The sequence below is a fragment of the Artibeus jamaicensis genome, unplaced genomic scaffold (assembly GCF_021234435.1).
Source record: "Artibeus jamaicensis isolate MK-2021 breed Jamaican fruit bat unplaced genomic scaffold, CSHL_Jam_final scaffold_474, whole genome shotgun sequence".
Classification (NCBI taxonomy): domain Eukaryota; kingdom Metazoa; phylum Chordata; class Mammalia; order Chiroptera; family Phyllostomidae; genus Artibeus; species Artibeus jamaicensis.
In genome coordinates, this window is record NW_026522046.1 from 9772963 (window position 1) to 9788316 (window position 15354).

The 15354-nt window shown below is 35.8% G+C and overlaps 1 protein-coding gene across 1 annotated transcript in view; it reads left to right on the plus strand.

Moving 5' to 3' along the window:
• PEX5L (peroxisomal biogenesis factor 5 like) overlaps window positions 1–15354 on the plus strand; it is a 150388-nt gene that overhangs the window by 68465 nt on the left and 66569 nt on the right. Inside the window, exon 3 of the mRNA XM_037136887.2 lies at window positions 6546–6650. Coding sequence (XP_036992782.2) covers window positions 6546–6650 — 105 coding nt within the window. The remainder of the gene's footprint in view (window positions 1–6545; window positions 6651–15354) is intronic.

Below are 15354 nucleotides of genomic sequence, written 5' to 3' on the forward strand. Positions count from 1 at the left end.
TAAAAGAAACACGGATCCTGACAAAAATAGGGAGAGTCTCAGCAAAGGGGTCCATGAGGGCAGGAACAACCCTGGTGGGAGTGGAGGCAGAGGAGGGGAGTTGAAGCAGTTGTTGCCGAAACGAACCAAAATGAACCGCCTAGAGGTGACGACAGATGGGCTCTAGTGACAGCGGAGCAGCCGTGGGGAAGCAACGCCAACTGCTGAGAAGGCACCGCCCGCGTCCACCAAGGCACCAGGCACAGTGGACACAGTTCACAGGACCTGAGATACTTTTCAGGGCCATCAAAATGTCATTATTTTAGTCTCTCTTAAAATCAGAGCCCCCAAAAGTACTAGTATAATAGTGAATATGGAACAGTAAACCTAATCAGGAATATTTGTCTTTATACCCACTTAGTCATAAAATACAATTTTTAACATTTTTTATGGAGGAAGGGTCCCACGAAAGTCATAAATGTCCCCCAGCACCAATCATTCAGGTTAAGTAAAGTAAACGTGTCCGTGGTGGGCTTAGAACCCAGCGACTTTCACTGGAGGAGGATGAAGGTTAGAGGCCATAGAGGTCGTTACTCACGACTTTCTCCACCACCACAGACGCAGTCAGGAAGGCTGTCCCCAAAATTGCCAATCAGCGCGTAACACAAACCAAAGGCACAGGAGTTCTACAGTAGAATGTCAGGACGGTCATTCCTCATTCATCTCAGAAGACTTCCCACAAAAGGTGATGGCTTAGGGAAGCTTGCTCAAAATACAACTAATGCTGGAGGTAGACAAAAGGTACTGAAGGAGTCCTGTGTTTTTAAATGCCCAGTGTCATTATTTTAAATAGACAGAAACCAATTACTTCACTGTGATTTTACTACCCATATCAAGGAATCAGAAATCACATTGTTTCCAGCTAAAAACAGATCACTGAACCAATGGTGAATTTATGAGGATTTCTGAATTCCACATGTGAATCTCTAGTTAAGAAAAGACAGAACTCTGTCCATACTTCCCAATTGTTTATATCTACATCTGTGCTTCCTTTGGGATGTTTGGAAATAAGGATTGACCAGCATACCCAAATTTAGTTCAGATTATTTGTGTCCCTTTTTAAATTTACAAAACATTCAGGGCGAGGGGTGAGAATGGGTGTAAAGGTACAGGGATTAAGCAGCATAAATGGCAGGTACAAAATAGATGGGGGTGGGGTATGAATAATACAGGAAATGGAGAAGCCAAAAAACTTGGATGTACAACCCGCGGACATGAACTAAGGTAGGGGAATGATGGTGGAGGGGGTACAGGGAAGAGGGGAATAAAGGGGAGAAAAATATGGGACAACTGTAATAGCATACTCAATAAAATATATTTAAAATATAAACAAATTTACAAAACATTCTGTTGGGGGAAAATAAGTTAAAGGTAACTGTGACAGAACCATCATGGTAACCATCCTCTATGTTGGAAGGAAAATGTGCAGGAACACACTGAACTGTGAAGGGAGAAAGTGTGGGCAGACAGACAGGTGTGGCCAGCATGCAGAGCACACTGGGAAACTTGGCTCTGACATTTTCCCGTGTTGGAAGTTTGGAGAGAGCATCACACCCTGACATTTACCTTCCTGAGTAAAGGAATGTAATCCTGGCTCTGCACACGAATGACAACAGAGAAGAGCCATCAGAAATTAACCTTTTTGTAGCCAGTTTCTTGCAGGTGCATTTCACATCAGGGTCCAGAACCTACGGGATACAGAATTTTTTAGCATATACAAAACTGAACATCATTTCATTTCTAACAGAGTTGCCAAAATGTTATAGATGGCAGGTATTCGTTTACAGGTCTGTACATATAAAGGAATATATTGAACACATTCATACTTATAAATTTGATGGTAGTTTGAGTAGCTTTAAAACATTCATCCTAAAACACTGTTTTACCTTCAATGCTATAAAGACAAAATTTGGGGGGAAATGCATGAAAACATCAGGCTTGTTTTTTTATTTACTTATCTTTTTTCTCAATTTTGAAAATCATATATTAATTTTTTAATCAGAATAAAAGGAAGAGTTTTTAAATTCAGGCAGTAGACAATGTGGGGTTGCTAGAGTTGACTAATACTGTAGTCTTTTAATTTTCTCCTAATTTAGAATATCTCCACAGCTTCTATTTAATATCTTTGATAAAAAGAACCTGGATTATTATTGATAGATTAAAAATAATTAAAAGTTTTTTAAAGTAGAAAACTTTATATAGTAGTAATTGAGTTTGCAACCAGAAAATCGCTAATGAATGGACTGTGGAACCATGGAAATACATTGCATGCACCCAAACTAAGATCTCAGAAAAATCCTAGTAAAGATGGCATTTAACAGCATTGAGTTAGCATTTTAATCAGAATTACATGTATACTAAAGCTTATTATGAACCTAATAAGATTTACAGAATAAAAAGAAATGTGGTACATGACATGCTGAGTTTAGTTTTCCATGGAGATAGAAGAAACAAACATTTTGTTAGAATTGTGCTTATGAGTGAAGTTATGGGTACCTGATTCTTATCGACCATTGTGGATTGAAGAAAATATTTCTCAAAAATATTTGCTTGATTCAGACTGTATCATTGTATGGAGAAGTGGTTGCTGCCCAAAATTTGGATGGTTTCTTAAACACCTGCAGGTATGGCCGTCAGCAACAGCAGGCAGCGAGAGCTGCCCGGGAGAGCCCTCCAGCCTCCTGAAGCCAAGTGAAGAGATGAGAGTGTGAGAGACAAGCACAGGGCTCAGACTCTGGGTTCCCATCCTGGCTCAGCCCCGTTCTAGCTTTGAGGCCTTGGCCAAATCACTGTTTCTCTTAGCCTCCATGTCCCAAACCACCTAGCATAGATCATTTTTCCCCACAGAGGTCTCATGCAATTAAAGAAGTAAAAATGCATAAAGCACCTAGCAGAGCGCCCAGCACACAGTAGCTTCTCCAGATACTTTAGTTCCCTCCCTTGTGAGGCAGGCCTGGAGCCAACACCCCTCATCTCAAGACATCTGGTAGCTTCACAGCCTGGCATCCAGCCTGAGAAGATCCTGTGACTTCCAGTACTTTTTACTCTGTTTCTTATATTATATACTTTTTTAAAAGTGAGCCAAAATTGGGTTTTCTTAATAATTTTAGTATTACTTGCTATGCTCTCTGTGTTTCACTCATTTATGCCTGCTCTTATAATAGAAGTTAATGAAAAATTATTCTCAAGAAATATTATTTGCTGGAGAAGCTATAATTTTATATATTTCATTGCTGAGGGAACTCTGTGATAAAGAGAAATATCAAAGAATTTTCTACAGCAAATTACCACAAAAAAAAAACAAGCTTAAAAATATCTCAAGAAACTCAACAAGAAAGTGGAAACATGTGGTCTTGAAATATTATTTTAAAAGAAATAGGCTGAAATAATTGCTGGAGGGTGTCATGATGTGGTAATCAACTTAAAGTCCCACCATTCTTTTCTGTTGTTGCCTAGGACCATGTAAAAGCATACAGGCTTAATGTGATCTTAATGTGTACTTACATGCTTGAGTGTATATTCAGTGAATATTCCATTTCTGCTGTCTTCATGATATTTCAAGTAATAAGTTAATATTTATTTATCCTCTGGTGTGGTTATATTTAGAAATTGAGCTTGAACTCCAGATAATTGTGCACATACAGTTCTTAAGCCACTGACTTCAAAAAGGAAAAAAAACCTGTGCAGTCGTATTACTGTCCACCTTGCAGAGCTGCTGATAAGCAAAGTTCTATAGTTTCATGAATTGCCAAATCAGTTATCAGCTGGGTTCTGAATTTTAGATATGTTATTCCAAAAGATAAATGGACAAGTCAGAAATAACACAGCTTAATTTTAAGATACCAGGTGGAGATGGCAATATGATCCAGGAGAAATCTTGCTTTGATATGTAGGTGCATTCACTTGACTTGGCAGCGGTGTTAGACCCTGTCTCTGGAGCCATGGCAATGTCATTGTGGCAGACCTTCCCGTTCTGGTCTCGGACCGCACCACCCTTGTAAAGCAGTGAGGCTGTTGGGGTAATAACTCAAAAGCTAAAGGCTATAAAGAAAAAAAAACTGCGAGGACTGCAAGCAGGCACTAACATGGGTATCATGACTCTTTTCAGGTAGTAGGTGTAACCTTGAAGAAAAAGTGGCACTGTCTTCAAAAAAGTGACCTGACTCTGGCTTTGGTGGGTTTTTCTGCAAGAAATAAAAAGCACCGCATGTGTTAATTATACCTCCTTTCTAGCTGACCACTGCTTTGTTCTAGAGTTCAGCATGAAAGGACTAATTTTTATTTTGTTTTGTTTTTTGTTTGTTTTAGTGAAATGGCATGTCCGTTGCTAATTCTAGCTATTATAGTTGCACATGTGAAAAATATCTATATGTAGTTTATGGATTGGTAGCATTTCAAATAAATAGTGTATTGATATATTGACCTGAAATTTTTTGAGATGCTCATCAATTGACTTTTTTTCTTAGCTCAAAATTAGAGTCTGAATTATTTTTTTTAATTATACCTTATAACATTAGGTTTGTTCTTTTAAGTATGTTAGGGATTTAAATATAAGCATGCCACCCTGTTTATTGCTATCTTATTAGAACTTCTTGGAGCATGGAGAGAATTCTTCACAAATGATTTTGCTCTTTTGAAAAAAAACTAAACTGCAAAAATATTTGTTAAACTATAATCTGTAAATGAGTGTAGCTATAAAGCTTATAGAATATAATGTTTCACTGAAATAATTTTTATATTTTGAACAAATGTAAAATAGTTTCATAGTGCCATAACAAATCTTTTCCCAGAATTCCAAGGTGTATGCCTCTCTATTTTAGGAAGTTCACATTGCATCATAAAATAATAAACCTGGGATCATTATGCACCCCAATTTTTTATGTAGTCAATCAGTATTTCCCTTTATTCTTCCACAAGTCAGTTATTCTAAGGATTCTGGTCCTATAAACTTTTCAGAACTACTGTTAGTAGTTGTGTAATAGTAGTTATGTGATAGTAGTTGTGTGATAGTAACTACTGTTTTAGCTGATGAATAAAATCTCTTGTAGTTGATACTCCACCATGGAAATAACTTTATCATTCAGTAATGCTAGTTCTTGAATAAAAAAGCAAAGAAATAAACTTTGAGCACTGTAAAGAGATTCATACATTTTAAAATCTAGCAACTATAAAGTTTTCTTCATTTTCATAAATAAAAGCTGCCACTTGTTACATTTTAGAAATGAATGACTGAAAAAATGGACAATGCTTTTTCTCCCAGAATAAACCTACCTCCTAAATCCTTAAATCCCTGTGCAAGACCATAATAACATAATTTGGTCCTTTTGCATTGCATTGCATAGCAAGTATCAAGATTTATTAACCTCTGGAGTTACTATTGACCCTAGCTCTTAATTCCCTTTCAGACAACAAACCCGTATGTCCATTTTTGTTTCTTTGCTATAATATCTCTGTGTGCTACACTTGTATTTTAGGTAGACTTACAACACGGATATTCATGTATGCTGTTAGTATAAAACTATTTTCTCCAGGGAGGCTTTGCCCAGAGACCTATGAAAATGGAAGTTTTTTTCTTTTTAAAGTGCTTAAAGATTATTTAATTTGTACATAGTATGAGATGTTTCTATTTGGATTAAAAAAGCGATATTTTATTTTTTCAATTATACCATATCTACTATCAAAAATTTAATAATCTAGTAAACCAAAAAGACAGAAAGCCAGCCTCCCCCTGTAAAGTCTATGACTCTGCCTGTAATGAGACAAAAAATGCAGGGAGAAACATATACCTAGATCTATATTTATACCTGTATCTATCAATGCCTTATTAATCATTTTTATTTACATCTGAATTTACAAGATTCTCCAAAGAGGAGACATTCTAAAATTCTATGAAAATTCTTTGGTCTCAAAAACAGAGTTACAATTTTTTTTCATACTACCTCTACAAAATAAGCTGGGTGAATTCCCGTGATATTAGGCGACTGAAGAATTTTGAGAGGTTTTTATGACACTTTTACTCTTTTTATGCCCAATCCACTCAAAATGACAGACTCCAGAGACCTCTCACCGAGCCCTCGGTGGGAGTCAGACCCTGGTGTGATCTTTGTCCAGGACTTCTCATTGTTATGCAAAGCTTTTAGGAATTATATAGGAATAATTTATAAATGAACATAGTAGGCAATCCATAATGTTTTAAAATCTATACTATAAAAATGATGTTCATGTCATGTAAATTGCCTTAAAATATATTATACATATAAAATACTATGTTAAAATTAAATAGAATGTCAGCTGTAAAGGTGAAAAAGGAGCTAACTAAAAATTCACAAACAATCTTTTTTCAGATTTTGTGTTTTTTCTCTTCAGCCAAAAGCCTCAAGACTCACTTGCAGGAGCCTACCTCTTCATTTATGTTGGATTGCTCTTTAAACATTAGAATATCTTGTAATAAATAATAAGTTAAAGATTTCTCCTGACACAAGTCATTGTTGATTTCACTGTTATAGGGAAAAGGCTCTAGGGCGGCCGATAAGGCTGTTGCCATGGTGATGAAGGAGATACCGAGGGAGGAGTCTGCTGAAGAAAAGCCCCTCCTTACTATGACATCACAGGTGGGCAGACCCATAGGGTTGCTGTAGGAAGCTGACATATGTTAATATATCAGACATTATGATTTTTAACTAGCAAAAAAAAAAAAAAAACATTAACTTGAATTAATTCTTTAAAAAGTACAGTTTCAATGAAACAATTATACAATATAAAATGAAAACCAAAACTGATTAAAAAAAGGAAAATTCCATCATTTAGTTATTTATTTGCGAATATTAATTTTCATTACTCAACTTTAGTTTAAAAAAATGTATGTGCAAGGAAAACATGTTGCTTCTTTATAAAGGAGTCTTATTAACAACTTTGGGAAATAAATGTTAAGTTAATCATACATTTGAAAAACAACCAAAAAATCAAATTCCTATGAATAAATACAAGTTATATTGTATACATATGTCAGTTTACCAGTAGAATATCTAAATTTTCTTAAATGTTAAATATATTTATGTTGTGACTATGCATAATGCATATGTGTCTATACATATTTATCTGGAAAACTAATTTACAGGAATGAGCCAGAAGTCCCTGAGTCCCCCTGCAGAAAATGGCATCTGTGACCCCTCTGCTGCTTAGTGACCTTGACAACAAAAATATCTCTATTATCAGCACATGAGGGCCATTTTCAGCATTTATTATAACAAGTATAGAAAAAAAGTTTGTGTTTATATGCAAAGACATGCTGAGGCTGTGAATCCTGTATGTCCTCAGGGGCTTTTGAAACACCCTGTAAAAGCCACATAAATATGTATAATATATTCATCACCACTCTGTGGAACTATCAGTTTTAAATTCTTAAATGAAAAATATTTTACTTGCATTTATCTTATAACTTAGATTAGATTGTTATCTTAAACATTTCTTTTTTCCAAAATGCAATAGTAAATGCAGTGATTCAGTTCCAATTATATGAACATGTCTAGAATTAGAAAAAATGTCCATTTACATTTCTTATGAAAAGTATTTATATCAAAAGCTAGATTATGGCGACGTATTTTTAGAATATCATCAGATCACATCCCCAGCTGCTGCCAACATGTGTGGTTTAATTTCATTCCAAACACTATGTTGTAAGTAATGGAAATTATAACAACATATAACATCAAACTTGAATATTTAAAAAGGTTATTAATGATTCCCAGGACTTCGGGATAAGTTTTACGTTGTGAGTTTTTTATCTATGAAGAAGAAATGCTTCCCAATGACACAGTAGTCATTGGAAAGAAATTTGCTTGATATTTACCAAGGTCTCCATTCTTTACACAACTTGCACAGTTAAACATGCACAGTTTCACATTGATCTCTTGCCCTTTGTCAAATCCTTGCTCAAAAGATCCAGTCTGTAGTTTCTCAGAGAAATGCTAAGGTAAGCGAGAACCACTTTGAGTTCTTGGCTGAGGACAGAGCCACACACATCAGTGGATAAGACCTGTCCAGATTTGCAGCTGGCGTAGCTGTGCTACAACAGAGAACTTCAGGGCATAACAATCCAGGACAGGCTCTGGCCCCCAAAATTCTTTTTTCCCCAAAACCATGCATTGGTATGTAGTTTCCAGTAATGCTTTTCAAATGTCCAAAATGATTATCAAACCTAAGCTGGAATTTAAAATTTAATGCAAAATAATATTTTTATTTTTAATTTAGAAAAAATTGTGATTATTACCATTTTTTCCACATTCAGAACATTTGTGCGTGCCAAGTTCCTTATTTGATCCCTGTCTAATTTGCATTAACTGTTTTTGAAGTATTAGTTATTGCATGAAGATTATATAATGCTTTCTTTGATGCATCATATTCTTGTTGCCTACTGGCTAGTTTATGAATCAGCAAACAAAATTCTGATTCATAAAATGTAATGCACATGTTATATTGATAATTTTATGGAGTTAATTCAGTGACATCTTGATACAATGATCTCTCAGTCAAATGCAGTTTTATTAGTTGATAAACTTTTTCCACTGTATACAAGTGGCTTCCTCCCTGCTATGCACAGGCCAAAAAGCAGCAGAATGCTCTGAAAAAGTGAGTACTCCTCATGGCAACCACAGCATCCAGTCCGTGTACCATACCACATTCTTACTCGTGATCCTGTGAATGTATGAGCATCTTGAAACATGTCTGTCCCATGTCCTCTGTAAAGCCCCTTATGACATAGTACCACATACTGCTGAATACATTGGCTCATCTTCATCACTAGTATGTCGATGCCAGCTGCTCATTGACAGGTTTCAGATATGTCTGAAGCCAATTGCTGCTCTCTCTGTAATGTCCTGAGTTGATCACAATGGATAAAATACAGATTAAGTCCTTGAAAGAGTTCCTAACTTGTTTTGTCACTCTTTATTCAACAGATTGTAAGTGCTGAATAATTTACATTGAAGCATTTCTTTGTATTGTGTGATTACTACAGTCACTTTGAGAGCCAGACTTATTCCAGTGAAGTCATTTATAACACATCGAATAAAGTGAACAAAACAGAAGACTTGGCCAGGCGACCTAAACTCAGAGATGGCTGAGCCCCTGAGAATTGCTCTTTTGTGTCTGTAGTAATGAACAATACGTCAAGCACTTCAAAGGAGCTCAAGTTCGTGCTAGACTAACACTGTAAGTCAAACAGCACATAAACAAGTGTGCATTGATGAAGAGATAAGAGGAAAAACAAAATAGGGGAATCAGCAAATCTTTGAAGAAAGTTTCTCTAGACCTGTGCTGTCCAATGCAGTAGGCTCTAGCCACTGTGGCGCTTGAGTACTTTGTACCACCCCAACCTGAGATGTACTGTAAGTATAAAATACACACCAGATTTTGGAGCTTCAGTCCAAAGAAAAATAGTATAGCCCTGGCTGGTATGGCTCAGTGGACTGAGCGTGGGCTGCAAACCAAAGAGTCACCAGTTCAATCCCCAGGCAGGGCACATGCCTGGGTGGCAGGCCAGGTCCCCAGTGACGGCCACATGAGAGGCAACCATACATTGATGTTTTGCTCCCTCCCTTCCCCTGCCTCTAAAAATAAATAAAATAAAACCTTAAAAACATTTTTTAAAAAATAATATAAACTGGCACATTAATAATTTTATATTGATTACATCTTGAAATGATAATATTTTGGCTATACTTGGCTAAATAAAGTATATTGTTAAAATTATTTTCACCTGTTTCTTTTCACTTTAAAAAAATTGCTATTAGGAAGTTTAAAATTCCCAGGCTCTCTTTATATTTCTATGGAACAGCACTGCCCTGGACCGTGATGGGGTAAATAAGTCGAGTGTGAGGATAGAGGGGAAAACTATGTACCAGAGATTCATCATGTTGTAGAAAACGTATTCTTTTTGAAAATGAGATGACGTGAACAAATATTTTCTCTCATAAGGGACCTTAAGAAATTTCCCTTTTAACCACATCTCCTGGCACTTTTTTTTAGCAAGGTGCGTCCCATTCATTTTTTGCTACAGAGCACAGTGTCTTACAACTGTGTGTTCCACATCTCTTCTTGTTTAGGAAATTTGGGGTGGGCAAACTCAGCCTTTGTTTTTCTATCTGCCCCTATCCCTTACACCTTAATAGTGATTTAATTGTTTGTGTCTAATAAAAATTAAAAAGGTAATGTCCTTGATTGGAAAAACATTCTTAAGGCTACTAAATATATCCTTCTATTACTAACTTGAAACAATTGCTTTAAGTGTGTTCTCCTGCCTGCCCTAATGTTAGTACTTCCCATGTTGTAAAGAGTAATACCTATTCATTTTCCCATGAATAAATTCACATTTACAAATCTATCATGTCAGGAAAATATTTGTAGTCAGTTGAGATTTAGATCAAGTCAAAGAGTTCGAAGTTATCACATGGTAGTCCTTTACAAGAAGGTCCCCAGAGACCCACACACTGTATAAAAAGTGGGGTGGGGCAGAACCATTAGTACTATTAGCTCACGAGAAATTAGTTCTCTCCAGTGTCAGTTAGCCTGACAAAGCTACCAAAGCCTGACCACTTAAGGGACTTAAGATAATGATTTAGTTGTCTTGTCTTTTCAATGGATTTAGTCAGTTACCTTAGTTTTGATATGGTAACAGTTTTGATGGGCATTGCACAGATTTCTAAATTTGGGTAAGACTAATAAAGCTATAAACAAATAGTTCAATTACAATATTATGAATGAAACCTATACAACAAATGACACATGCTTTGAATCAACAATGTCACAAATAATAAAGGCATTTCAAAATGCCTCAAGATATACCTATTAAAAGCATATTTGTGTTTTTATTTACATAGAAATAAAACTATCTTAATTTTTCTATTATTTAAATGAGATAAAAGACATAGTATATATTATAATTTTAAATCAATATTACAAATATTACAAATATTTTTATGTTTTTTAAATTCCTGGCTTCAATGTTATAACTTAAAATTATTAAGTACTAAAATGTTTAAAAACAAAAACATAGTATTTACTTTAAACTAAAACAACAGTTTGAGATCATCAATCTGAAGTGTAAAATTATGGAATAGTAAATTATTATCTTTACAGACCTCGTTTGATCATATAAAATGTATTTTGGTTAGAAGTTAATTTGTAATGATATAAGTTACCACAAACCTTTAGCTGTATATTTTTTAGTGAAACACCTAAGCAATATATTGGTTAAAGACAAATAAGCTTAGATTTTAGTCAGAAACAAGCTATGGAAACATATGCTGGAGCTTAAGTAACAGACCGTATTCAAAAGCAAAACACTCTTCTGTCACTTTGGTTAAGTGTTCCCCTGTAGCTTGGATCGTATCATCATTTCCTTTTTAACATTAAAATTAGAGAAACTGAAGTTGAACTAAGGAAAATGCATTTTTAGATAGTTTAAAAACAGACCATAACTCATTAAAGCTGGATGATATTGTCTGCATTTTGTTCATCACAAAACCCAGTTCCGATATGAAATAAGAACCGCTTTTGTCCTGTGGTGGCCAATAGTAGCCACATCAACTAACCCAGTCTAAGTCATGAGTCTATTGACTGAATATTTCATTCACGACCTGTGACTACAAAGAAAGTGCGAGGTTCGATAATTGTTCGAATTCTGAGTGACACAAAGCCCCTCCATGCAAGGTCTCACCGATCCTCTAACTTCTGTTTCCTTTTGTTTTCATGTCCATTGACTGTGTAAGGGTTTTCCCTCAAAATCTCCAAGTTTGAATCTCAGATTTAAAATCCCTGACTGAGGCAGCGGTGTCGAGTCTTGAACTATCACTGGCCTCCCATTGTCATGGGTCTACGTCCTTCTTCCAAGGGTGTCGTGGAGCCGGCCTGTGCCTTTAGTTCAATTTTTCTCCTTAGGCATCCACTCTTTGCATCTCTGCCTTTTTAATGGAAACCTTGCATTTGGAAATGTTTCTTTACCTACCTCCAGGTTTCCAAACACTTAAATGATGTGATAACGGGGGGAAATGGACCTAAATGTGTGGTTTAAAACTGGTCAGGAAATTGGTAAACATTTCTGAGGCCCCCTTGCTTCTCTGAGTTGATCAAACCCAGTATAAAATTGAGGATGCCCATGCAATCATTCTTTTCTGCAATTTGCCATTCAATTAAACTATATAAAATCAGTCAACATTTATTATACTGCAACTCTGAGACACAAAAATTAAGTGGATGAGGTCTCTACTCACAAAGAGGGCACAGTCTAGTGGGAGGAAAACAGACTGGGTAAAGGAGGTGAGTGTGGAGATGCTGTGAGAAGGCAGTCCCTGCCGGGCACCGAAGTTCCCCAGGTGTGGGAGAGCGGGTCCTGGAAGAGAAATAAGGATGTATCGCCATTAAAAAGGCCTTTGAACTTATCTAAACATTAAGAAGAGAACCAAAGGAGAATAAGAAATACAAATTTTAAATGTGAACAAAGTGAGGCATACGCCTTAGCAATTATTGAAGTAGATCTCTTTAACTCAGTATAGTGGTCAATTAGACAAAGATTGCCATTACTCCAAATCAGTTATTTTAATAAAATGAAAACCAATTGATTCACCTTTCACTATTTTATAACACCAATGTACTCTGTACCCAAAGGATGAAATATTGCAAGTTCATAAAGTATTTTTAGACTGGAGGAAGTAATTCTAAGAGGAAGAAATACAGTATCCTATCAAGGAATAATGAGAGAATATATGGTATACGATTTGAAAGTAAAGCTTAGGGGAACTATTCAGGGGATTCTGTTTAGTTTGCAATTTCTTTTATGACCTAAAAGAATTACTTATTCTCAAGTCACCATAAGAAAACCATGAACTTGTTTGAAAATGCAGAGCAGGAGGCCATGTGAAAAGCTATTCTTACCTATACAAAGAAAAATAAAATTGGACTTAGTATGGTTAAAACAATGATTCCTAAATTCACCTGACTGAAGATACAGTTCAAAATTGGACTGTTTAAGATAGATCTTTTTATATCCTCAGTTTCTGCAAAGTCAATGTCCCATTTGGTAGCCATTTATTGAGCCCTTCTTATACGAAGACATTCTATTTGAAGTTGTGAAGAATATAAATATGAGTAAGCCATAGCCTCTGACCTCAGAGTTTATGAAAAAGATTTCTTTATGGTATCTCCTGTTTTATCTTCCACATGTCAATCAAAATCAAAAAACTTTCAGTTCCAAAATTACCTTCCCATGCTATCTGAAATCTGGCCCTTTATCTTCTTCACCTCCAAGTCTGACTACTGTCCCCAACTCCAACCCCAGCATTTCCCAAAAGCTAGATTGTGCTGCATCTTGAAAAATACTGACTCAGAAAGGAGTTTATGCGCTCTGATTTGTATCCATGGCAGAGAGCACGAGAGCAGCTAAGTTCAAGGGGATTGGGCAGAGACAACAACTCCATCGGTACAGGTGTGAAATGTGGTCAGAAACAAGACAGTAAGTGTGGAAGAGACACAGACCTTATGAGGCAGAAGATGAGGAGAAGATCGGAGGAGCTAAGCCTTGTCCTGGGTTCCCTAGGGTCTCTCTGAACACCCTCCTCTTCAGTGGAGAAAATCTGAGATTGCTAGAGATGTTTTCTCCACAAAATTAGTCTGAAGTGTGCAGGAGGTGAGAAACTCCTAAAAAAGTCCTATTACCCTCGATAAAGCAGACTTTCCTAAAAGGACAAGCCTCTCCATTAGTTGTGCTTTTTTCCCTTTTTTTTTCCATTTAGGTATTTATGTGCACAAAGGTCTTACTTTCTAGAATTCTTTTTATCAAATGTAGGCTATCATTTTTCAGTGTTTACAACTAAAAGCATGTACGGAAACCTAACACCCTGGACTTCTAAAACTACAGATAATTTATGTCTGTTTTTCAAAGGAATTTAATTGTATCCAAAGTAAAGAAAAAGTACATGGGGATTTTTGTGGACTATAACTTATCTTTAAATTAATTATTGATCTTGAAATCATGACTAAGACAATAACTAAATTATCTTTAGTTATCTATCATTATCATCAGACTTCTTCAGAGGAGTCATGTCTATCAAAGAGATAGTTGTGAGATTGCACATACATATATAAAACTTTTAAAGTTGCAGTTGTTATATTTACTCTTTGTACCGTATGCACTTTAGCCAACACATCTCTGAGACCTAGAACCAGAGACCAAGTAATCAGAACGCATTGCTGAGTCCATGCAAGCCTGTTACACTAACTTGTTTGAGTAGAGCGTGGTGCCATATTCGATGATGACTTTCACCTTCCATGAATGTTCGTAGCACAGCAGAACCCAGTCTCATTTGAAATGAGAATGACACAGCCTAGAGATTAGCCCTGTGGCTAAGTCAGGACCATCACACCATCTGGTAATATCACACTAGATGGGTCATTACTGTGAGCACATAAGGTTAAAAGGGCAAGTGCTACCAAGAAATACATGTTACCATATGTGGCCTTTGGAAGTGCCTTCATACACAGTTTTTACATGAACAAACTATAAATGAAATACAGGTCCTAGAAGACTAATCATATTTTCAGAAAAAGTATATGGGAAGTTTTATGGATTCAGAAGAACACACAGAATCACTGATGTTTAACCCTTTCTTCACTTTCTAGTATATTATATTCTATGTCAGCACTTTCAACTACATTTTCAGTAATCAAATTGACTTTTATACCAGACAATATTATAAATCACTCTTAAGTTTAAATAGACCATGGTATTCACAAAACTTCAAATATATTTTATCCCAGAAACATAAAAGGCTCATAGTCTCTCAACATTAAAAGTTATATTTTAATATAAATAAGAATGATTCCCGAGACTGTTCAAATTCAGAAAACAAAATTTAAAAGGCATTCAGAGTTTAAAGGAGCATCTTCTCAAAAAAAGGCTAACACCCAAACAGACCTTGGATAATTTGATTCCTAGAAAAACCTGTGAGTCTTTAGACATAGTAAAACTAAACTTATAATAATTGAAGAAATTCCTATCACTGTAATTTGAACATTAAAAGGAAATGGGTAGTCTCAGGGCTTACTCCTTGATAATACCCACATATGAAAATCAAATTGCTAACTCTACGTCAAAATCGTAAACTCTAGAGAAGATCTGAGATTTATCCATGTTTAAATCATAGGATGAACAGGAATAAGTACCAGATGTGCTTCTTGGTTTTCAGTCCCCAAATAATCACTAAATGTTTCCATAGTCCCCCTTCGGTAATAATAATAGCATTGCATTTTTCCTCTTACATT